General features: G+C 41.5%; 1 protein-coding gene across 1 annotated transcript; it reads right to left on the bottom strand.

Moving 5' to 3' along the window:
• Positions 1–5,916: 5,916 nt before the first annotated feature.
• Positions 5,917–9,134, bottom strand: avpr1aa (arginine vasopressin receptor 1Aa). The gene is made up of 2 exons (XM_067502200.1): positions 8,097–9,134; positions 5,917–7,501 (listed from the first exon to the last, which is right to left on the bottom strand). The coding sequence occupies exons 1-2, from the start codon at positions 9,034–9,036 to the stop codon at positions 7,218–7,220; spliced, it is 1,224 nt and encodes a 407-aa protein (XP_067358301.1). The 5' UTR covers positions 9,037–9,134; the 3' UTR covers positions 5,917–7,217.
• Positions 9,135–9,913: the final 779 nt, after the last annotated feature.

Genomic DNA, 9,913 nt, shown 5'->3' with positions numbered 1-9,913 from the left:
GTAACTTAATCATTTAACAACATTTAACATTTAAGCAATTAAAGCACAGAACTATTCAGAACACATTTACCCATAATTCCCTCGGGGCAGATTGCATCCGCCCCCACACTAACCCACTTGCTGGGCCGTTACAATATTAATGTAATTTTGAATTAATACATTTTAAGGTTTTACATTTCCAAACAGTTGAATCGTGCCTCCTCTCCTCGGTTATAATCACAGTGAACTGCTAATTGGAAGCTCTCGGACTTGGCATTCAGCCAGCTTGTATGCTGCCTCATATAGCCGGAAGATGAGAAATCCCGACGAAGTCGGAGACAACACACTACTAACAAGGCAACAGCTTGTGTCCTCATCCCTGACCTCATCCCTCTGTAACCGGTGACAATGCTGTTCACAAATAAGTCTTTTCTAATTACCAAGGGCAAATTTTCCCGCGACCTGTGGGCGTGAGCAGGAAAAACAATTGTGGTGATACTTCATTAATCACTGTGGATTGAGCCAATTTAACCAGATTTTGGTTTCTAAGCAACAACTTTTCTGTGTAGTCGTTGCATAGTAGGTGTCAGACATTTGGATCTCGAATAATAAAGCTTTTTAATAATAAAAGGAAACATACTAACATCACATTTTCTATACAAGGTTTTTATTGCCATAATTTTACAATCAAAATGTAAATATGTTTTTTAATGCATTTACACCATAGAAGATCATATATATTTAATATCTCACATGGTTTGTGTTGTGTACATTCAGTATACACACATTATAATCACACGCAAAGGGTGAAGTAATACATACAGTAACGTGTCCACACTCACATCCCACCTGTCTGTATATGGCTTCGATTCCTGCCTGGTTCGTCCGTTCAAATAACGAGTCTATCATCTGTTTCATGCAGCATTATGCTTTTGGCACTTCAGAGTGTACACATTTGTTTTAGGGGTAAAAAAACAAAAATGGAAAGATAAGGTAGTTTCCTTTTCATTTTTCCAAACAGTTTGTCCTTTTTGTTATTTTCCTCCCATTTCAATTCGTCCTGAGGGTGGCGACAGAGAAAAGACATCTGCTGTCCATACCACTCATTGTGTTAGGGGTCGTGGGTGGTGCTGGAACCAATCATGTTACATCAATACGGTGAAACTGAAGTGTTTCTCAGATGGCCACCGGTGCTGTAAACATCTTCAAGACCCTAAAGCAAGTCCAAATAAATACCACGTCTCCAATAAGAAAGACTTTCGTGAGTGAAAAGGTGCAGCATCCTTCAATTTCTGCAGATTCTGCAACGGACACGTTCAAGCTCCCTTCGCACATTCGTTTGGCCAGGTGTTTGGAGGAGTGACACTAAGCAGTGTTCCTCCCACAAGCCTTCTTTGTCATTCATTAAACAGTTAAGCTCAAGCTCAAGCAGGAAGAGAGCTGTCAACCAGACTGTTTTCATCATCACACTGAGGCTTTTCTATCATCCAGTGGTCGTCTTAGCTGCAGAACAGGTCTCTTTACTGTCTCTCTACTGTCATTGCAATCTGTGCCTCTTACCCATTGACCACCCCACTGCAACTCATGGCCCCATACTGCACCTCTAATTGACAGGACCACCACCAATGTCTTTGTGCATGCATGTCTCTTGCCTGCATAAGTCAACCCTGCGCTCACAGCTGAAACTGATATTATGCAAAGTTCGGCAATATCGCTCCTCATTTCATTGTTTCATACGGAAAACCCTCATCAACTTTTGATCATTTACACCTGCCAGTTTTCAGCTCCCCAGTTTCAGGAGAATATCTACAAATATCAGGACTAGCACATGCTACTAACAAACAGTAACAGAACTGACTGAAGATATAGGCTGCTGACAGTAGACTATAGATGTATGGCTGTTTCTGTGAATCAAACCGTTTTTTGCAAACAAAATGTATTTTTAACAATCCTCCTCTGCACAGAGTAGTGTTACACAATGCTAGGACAAGCTTTAGGTTTTCCTAAGAGGGCAAATATTGTAAATGTGCAGTCATTTTCCTTTGTTTGGAAACAGATTTAAAGATTTCACTTTAATCAAACATACGACTGCCTTCTATTCTGCCATGTGTAAACTGCCATGATGTGACGTCACGGACAACGACGTTCGATCAAGTTCTAGGTTTTGCGCACCAACGCGTTTGGACCTGCTGTTTGCATTAGCTGAATGACCAGGGAGCGATTAAACCACACCATACCCAATAGAAAAGTGGGTTTTTTTCAAAGGGTGGTCAAACGAGAACAATGGAACTGGAAGAGGAAGGCCACACGTACAGTAATAGATGAAGATATGCTAAGATGCTCTGAGAATCTCATCTCATGTGGCTCTGTGATCCGAGTGCTGAAAGAACTTCCTGGTATTATCAACCACTAACAACCAAAATAAGTTTGCTAAAAATCCACATTGCTGTCATAACAGCGACAACATTTTTAGCCTGTTGCATTTTTCTCTGGCCTGCCAACAGTTTTTCTGAGGAAAAGGCCACGGTGTCAGGTGGAGGGAAGCCAGCTGTAGACGCGATTGTACATATAGTACCAGAAAACCGGACTTGTATCCTGTAAGGAAAACACGGTGGACGTTGTTTACTTTCTGAGAAAGGAAGTATGAATCTTCTTGGCATTGCTTCCACATGATGCACCAATCAAAATTCTTTTCTTACACAGTATAAAGGGTGGAGGGGAGACCACCACTGCATAATTTGTTTCATTCTGCACTGCTTTCTTTCAGCTACTTTTAAACCCCTTGGAATGTGAAGCTGTTTGCCAACAACTAGAGAACCGCTGCAGGAAGACGTGTTTCTCCTATGTATGTGCAACATCTCCGCCCGATGTCCTACTTCTATGTTCGACTGCCTAACGATTTCCGTTCGTCCGTCACTGACGCCAATACAACCTCATTCCACAATGTCAGATAATGACGCTTCCCATGAAATCAAATATTGACGTTCCTTTATGCTATTTGCCTTCTCATATGGACACCGCAGGCACCCTTTATTGTCAATATTAGACACCTCAGTAATGGTTTCCACATTGTGGTTTGGTCAAGTTTACACACAAACGCAACTAGGTTAGAGAGAGGCACCAAATCTTTAGGGCAAGGTTATGTTAAAGAATAGAATACATACCATCAATAAAGCCCAGACTGTCTCATGCCGGTTTTGAATCTTTGTCACCTTTGAAAAAGTCCTTCTGCACGTGTCTGCACGTGTCAACCTTCTACCAATTATGAAACTGACACATTTCTCAGTAAGTTGATCACTTTTACACAAAGAAATGTATCGAAAGGAAGGAAAACACATTTGTTTTCTTGTTTTCTGACTTGATAAGTTCTGTCTGTTTTCTTTCAGTCTAGCTCAAGACAAACTCAATTCCTGCTTTCTTAACTACCTGCTCAGATAAGATTCTGCTCTGAGACCAGATCAATTTGTCATGATTCTGCCCGACAACTTCCTGTGTTCAGGACAGATCCTCATCTTTTTCCCTCTCTGCTTTCAGCTGCACTCAAATAAATTCACCTGTGTTTGCTCACTCTCCTCTTCCCCTCTACTTAAACCAGACTCAACTCAGCCTCACTTACCAGCCCCCCTGACCTTCATCATTTATTTACTCTACCTGTTCACCAGTTGCTCTTTTACACAGCCTGTCTTCCCCGACTCCTGATCTCTTCCCCGCTCCTTTTGGTTCTATAAATGTGGATAAAACCTCATTCGGACATTCCTGAAACCCGATCCCTGTTTTTGGATTTGAATGCCGATCTCTGAGTTGAATGTGGATGTCTGGTTACTTATATCAAGAGGGTTTATTTAACTCCTCGCTGGACTGTGACTGCTGAATCAGTGGTCTGGGGCCTACTACTTGCAGAGTTTTCTTACTGTTACCTGATACTCACCTGCTCTGTGCTGTGTTTTGATAAGCTGTGCTGTGCTCAGAGAGGACAAAGAACCACCATTTCTTTCATAGTCACCTAGAAGCTGATATTTTTTCACTTTAATCAACCTCAGTTCTTTCAACTGCAGGCCAACATCCGCCATCATCATCATCACTTCCCAGCGCAGTATCTTCACCTGCTGATTACACAGTAAGCCGCATTTCTCACCTCTTCACTTACCGTCACCCTCCACTCCTACTTATTCTTCAACTTTTAGGAGGCTGAACCATACCCACCTGTTGGCCCCAGAGATCGCTCCACTGCCATCCTGCCTGTCCTGACCACTTTAAGGCTCACAATTGTTGGGTCCCCTGAAAGAGTTACTAAGCCTGATAGTCTTAGCATAGGGAGGGTTTCAGGCACATCTCAAAACTGTAAAATTATGCCTCGGACATACAGAAATACGTCTTTCATACCACCTGAGGAAGGGATCATAGTCCCAGTTTATACCAACCAGGGTCAGGTCTTCACTTGCTCCACCCTATTTGAACGACCCATGATTTCCTGTAGGAATTCCTACCCCATATACTAGCAGAAGGTCAAATGATTGATGGAGATACAACATTAGACGGTTGTGACTCAGGTGACTCAGTGACTCAGGTATAGATGCTTGAAAATTGAATTTTGAAAATGATTGCTGTCAAAGATTTTTTTGAAACGAAACACTAACAGTGATACACCGATAACACTTTGAAAATGCATATTTAATTTCTGATGAAATGATCTTATGCAGAAGTCATTAAAATCTGCTTGACTGGTTTGAAGGGGGGAGCCTTGCTGTAAATTTTAGAAGTGAACACCTCTGAATAGTTGACTTCACATGAGGCCTCTGCACCAACTGTCTGTGCACTGCGCTAGCACATGTGCTCTGCTGGCCTCAGATATACTTTCTATACTTTCTATTCCACTACTTTTCCATGATACACTTTTTTTCTTTACCTAATGAATATGAATCAACAGCTGGATAAACGTTGCTTCACTAAACCAATGAGCACACTCATATTCTAATTACTAATCGTGCTCTGCACAGACTGTCTGCAGCCCTGGTGCACGAACTGCACATGTGCCCATCAGCTATTTGTTTTATATTTTAAAGCTATGCTATGTTTATTTCCACGCCATTCACACTTTTTATGTGAACAAATGCTACAGTCAGCAGCTGGTTGGCTGACTGTAGCCAAGGTCCCTGCCCTCGCCTTCAATATTGTAGCTTCACTGTGGGAATTTCTTTTTTTTTATTCTAATTTTAAAACACATTTCCATGATTGAATATTCATTAATAATGAAATTAGTGCAAATATGTGTATAAAACTTTACAAAAGCCGAGATGGCTTTAGGATTAAAATTTTGCCCATCCATTCTATTCTTGGTAGTCTGCGCCAAACAGCCCACAAAACTGGTCCTCAGTTGTCTTCTTACTCAGAATAGTGGTCCCTGGGCCACAAGTTGAAAGATTGTTTTGTAAAGTTAAGATTATTTCTCTTTAACCTGTAACTTAAGTACTGTAAGTACTTTTCACCCCACTATTGGGGTTAAAAACCAAACAGAAATTAAAGTCTTTTCATCAACATTAACACATGATTGTGACTTTATCCAGCAACACATTTATTTGTAACAATTTCAAGCTTCAGGAACATTTGCATTATGATAAACTATATTATCTCTCAATATATTATAAGATCAGTGGGGGTGGACAGCTTGTTGACTGCATGCCTCAAATTGAAAGATCTGCCTTCTGTTTTAAATTATTTTTCAATTTAAATGTCAAACTGTTGCATAATCCCAGAGTTGGGCTGGTTTCAGTGCTTACATTGGCCAGCAGTATAAGTTATAAGTTCTCAACAGGCGACAACAATAACAGATTTTCACGGTAGCGTAGCAACCGCGTGAAGCATAAACAATGAAATGGTCCAGGTTGTGGTTGTGAAAATAGGAGACAAAACCAGTGTAGTATCCAATACATCAATATGTCAATTTGAACATATTTATAAGATACTAGGCCATTACACACAGGCATAATTAATGTTTAACACATTTACATATATGTCTCTTATTTACAGATATTTAAAGAAACTTTATGCACAAAATTTGTGTATACAGATAAAAATTTCTTGGTGTGTTACAACATACGATGATCTGACAAACATTACAGTGTTGCACAGCACATTAATGTGCAGGAAATAATTTTGTTTGGAGTGCAAATAGAGCCAAAACACAGACCCCCACTAGAGCAGGATGTCAGAAAAAAGGAGGAAGCGTGTTGACATAGTGGATGTGGAATGTGTGAGCTTCTCTGCAACGTTTAGAGAAAGTTGTACGAGGGGTCTGAGGGCTGATGGGTACATTCCTCCAACTGTGGCCAGTCTCACTCCATCAAAAACCCCACCAGCTCCTGTGTGTGCATGTGTGTGTGTGTGTGTGTGTGTGTGTGTGTGTGTGTGTCCTATCTATCTATCTACATCTGCTGAACCGAAATAAAAAGCATCATTTAGGGCTAAGTTGCTGCAATATGGAGCAACTCCTTAAGCAAACTACAAAAATGTAGGTGCTGAAAAAGCTCTGATTGATTAAAAACAACATGGGCCCCTTAAACCTGGTTCTGCCAAATAATAACAAAGGGATAGAAAGTGAGGTGACTGCTGTGATTATTTGGAGACATGTGGTCCGGAAAAGTTATTTTCATCACCGCACACGTCCTGGCTAGCGCCGTTTCATCTTTGTAAACAATCTAACAGGAAAGGGTGTTGGGCAGCACTGTGGGGAGAACTACCCAACATCAGTCCTCCTTTAAAACTGCTTTTGATTAAAAACAGGAATTACGTACAGAAATACTACAAAAAAACCCTCTGCTTCACTATGCCAGTCTGTCCGATATTCAAGTATTTCGACTACTTTCAACACATTGATGTAAAACCTGTCAGCATCTAAAGCTTTGACTTACAATTGTAGAGATGAAAAACATGCTAAATATGAGTTAAACATTGCATTTTCATAACCTTTTCCCTTGTTTTTTTTATATTTTTGTTACATACATTTATATTTGTCGTGTTTTGCTTAACTTACGTGAAAAAAACACTATCCAGCAAAATGAAAAAGGAAAGAAAAAAAAAAAACAGGTAATGAGTCCATAATTTTGCATTGCTGCTTTTTTTCAGTCACACACCCTATTTCTTCACCCTGTTGTCTATTTGCCATGCGAAAAACTTCTGTCTGCTTTGTATATTGAGTGTGGGACGCTTCAGTAACTCTAAATTAGGATTAGGCTGTGGTTTTACTCCACCTGAATGGACGTTTTGGGTGAATTGTCCAGCTCTCGCCAGTTGCCAGTGCTTCCTGTGGGGCTCCGATTGGTCACCTTAGTTAACAACGTTGTTCTACGGATGCTGCTGTCTGAGTCGTCTTTCTTAGTGTCAGTTTTGGTTTTGTGGCAGCAAGGGAAGCAATGCACAAAATCGTGGAGGAGGTGGCCACTGAAGATCATGTATATCCATGGGTTACAGCAGCTGTTGAGACTGGCAAGCAGCGCAGACAGAGTCACCGCTGTGCTCTCAGAATCTAAAGAACAGGGAGAGGAAAGAGGGGAAAGTGATTAATGTACAAAACATGTGGTACAGGCCAGGCTTTAAAATTTACCCTATACTGAAATGCAAAACAAAGTGCACAAGTCAAACAGAGTTTCAATGTTGGTTTTTCCTGATATCAGTGGAGTTATTTGTCTGGAGTCTTGACTTTTTGGAGGAAAAGTTCCTAAAGCAAAAGAAACTGGAACAGTATCAGCCAATAGCAGCACATCTCAAACAGAAGGGTACATTTATTAAAGCTGGAATATCAGGGAATTCAGAATCCTTACTCTGACCACAAAATAACTTTGTGAGCAACGATACTATAGTGAAATGGCCTTAAAAATGATACATATAATTAGCTGAAACCAATTAAATTTGTGGGGTTTTATGCTCTTTCCAGCATTTTAAAACGTTTGATTTCTGAATCAGTAGTGCGTAAAGGGTGTGCGCACTAGGACTTTTCCCTTGCGCAGGTTTTTCACCATTGACCATGTGCTGAAACCACGCTGTCAATCTTCTAAAGCTGCCAAAGGCTTAAATTTGGGGTGCGATTCATGCATTTCTCTTTCCGTTTCTTCAGCACTCACCGGCCCACTGGAATTTTTTGTCCCACACAGACCACATCTGCACTGTGAAAAACGGCGTCCAGCAAAGCACGTAGGCCAAAACTATTACAAAAGTCATTTTAACGGTCCTCAGCTTGGCTCTTGAGATCGTCGTGATGCTGCTGACGGAAATCTTCCCAACCAACCCATTCTTGCTCACGGCTCCAGCCATCGTTTTCTTTTTCTTGTATTTGATATTTTTCCATATGCTGTAACAGATGAACCCGTAGCACATCATGAGAATTACCACCGGCACGAGGAAGATGCCTACGGTTATCCAGGTGATGTACGCCTTGGCGCCCCAGGGCTCGATAAAGTTCGCCCAGCAGTCATAAACCCCCGAGCCGTTCTTAATCTCGCTCAGGGAGAAGATGGAGTACTGCGGAGTGCTGAGCACCAGGCTGCATATCCACGTGGAGACGATCATGATGTAGGAGCGCTCGGTGGGCTGCTGGAGGGTTTTCAGGGGGTGGCAGATGGCGATGTAACGGTCCACGGTCATCATCACCATCATGTATGTGGACGCAAACATCCCCATCACCTGGAAGTGCTTGACTATCCTGCAAAGAAAGTCGGGTCCATAGAAGCGGAAAGTGATCTTCCAGCAGAGCTGGGGCAGCACCTGGAAGAAGGCGACCACCAGGTCAGCCAGGCTGAGGTGTTTGATGAAGAGGTGCATGCGTGACATCTTCTTCTTGGTGTTGTACATTGCCAGCAGGACGCTCACGTTCCCAATGACAGCAACCACGAAGGTGATGCTCAGGACCATAATCTCGATCTGGGCTACATCCTCGTTTCTCGCAAACGGATCGGACCCGTTCGGGTGGACGGTGTCGTTTCCCATTGTTATGTCATGAGCAGGACTGAAAACAACAGACCTGTTCGCTTCGTTCAAGTGAAGCGCGTAATCAGGAGTGTGCATGGCACTGCCCCCCAGTGCGCCCTAGCAGATACGGTGCCAGAGGCGCTGTGAAGTGGCCCTCCATATGGAGCTGCAGTGGTTGACGTTCACACAGAGGCTCCCGTTGGTCTCCGGGTTGTGTCTGCTGTCAGGGCTTTTTAAACTCGAATCAAATTTCAGACACCGTGTGCGTAAAACGGATACACTGCAAAAAATTACACACCAAAAAAATGTATTGCTTGAAAAAAAAACTTTTGTTCTAAAGATTTGTGACATAAATACATTTGCAACCACTAAACATCAATATTATGACCGAACCGCTTTTCAGGTTTTCAGTGCAAATTATTGTTGGAATGTGTACGTAGGTTTTTCTGAAACTGTGCTGGCATTAGAGCTTTATTAAGTTAAACTTTGTTAACACAAACAATCCAAACAATAATTAAGAATTTGCATTGCTGTTTTTTTTAATTTGGACTTTTTCTAAATTTCTAAAGTTTTAACAATTTATAGCCTTCATTTTTTTGTAGTGCAGTCAAGCCCTTCCCATTGGCGTACACGATCTCCACATCACCAGTTTTTTTGCTGATTGGAACCCATGTACTGAAAGCAGCTTTGTATGATACATTACATTTGCGAAATCTAGAAATTTGGAGTCATGCATGTATGTTATTTTCATTCATTACAGTGTCAAAGTGCAGAGTGGATTATTAAAATATATACTGTACGTACATTTATTCCCAGTCTAATTAGTTGGATTCTAATGGGAAATTCTGCACTTGTTTTTTATGTGCGTGGTTCTTGTTTTCATGTTTTTGCATTTACTTCACTAGGAATGCATTGCCCAAAATATTGGGCAGGAATTTTGACTGGATTCACCTCTACAGAGGAAGCCTTGTTT

The sequence above is a fragment of the Channa argus genome, chromosome 4, assembly GCF_033026475.1.
Source record: "Channa argus isolate prfri chromosome 4, Channa argus male v1.0, whole genome shotgun sequence".
Classification (NCBI taxonomy): domain Eukaryota; kingdom Metazoa; phylum Chordata; class Actinopteri; order Anabantiformes; family Channidae; genus Channa; species Channa argus.
This window is presented reverse-complemented; position numbering and strand designations above follow the sequence as displayed.

Bases quoted from the DNA above. Each gene is read 5' to 3' on its own strand.
- avpr1aa (XM_067502200.1), bottom strand. From the start codon at position 9,036: ATGCACACTCCTGATTACGCGCTTCACTTGAACGAAGCGAACAGGTCT. The intron at 7,502-8,096 runs GTGAGTGCTGAA...CCTGTTCTTTAG, and splicing joins CAAAAAATTCCAGTGGGCCG to ATTCTGAGAGCACAGCGGTG.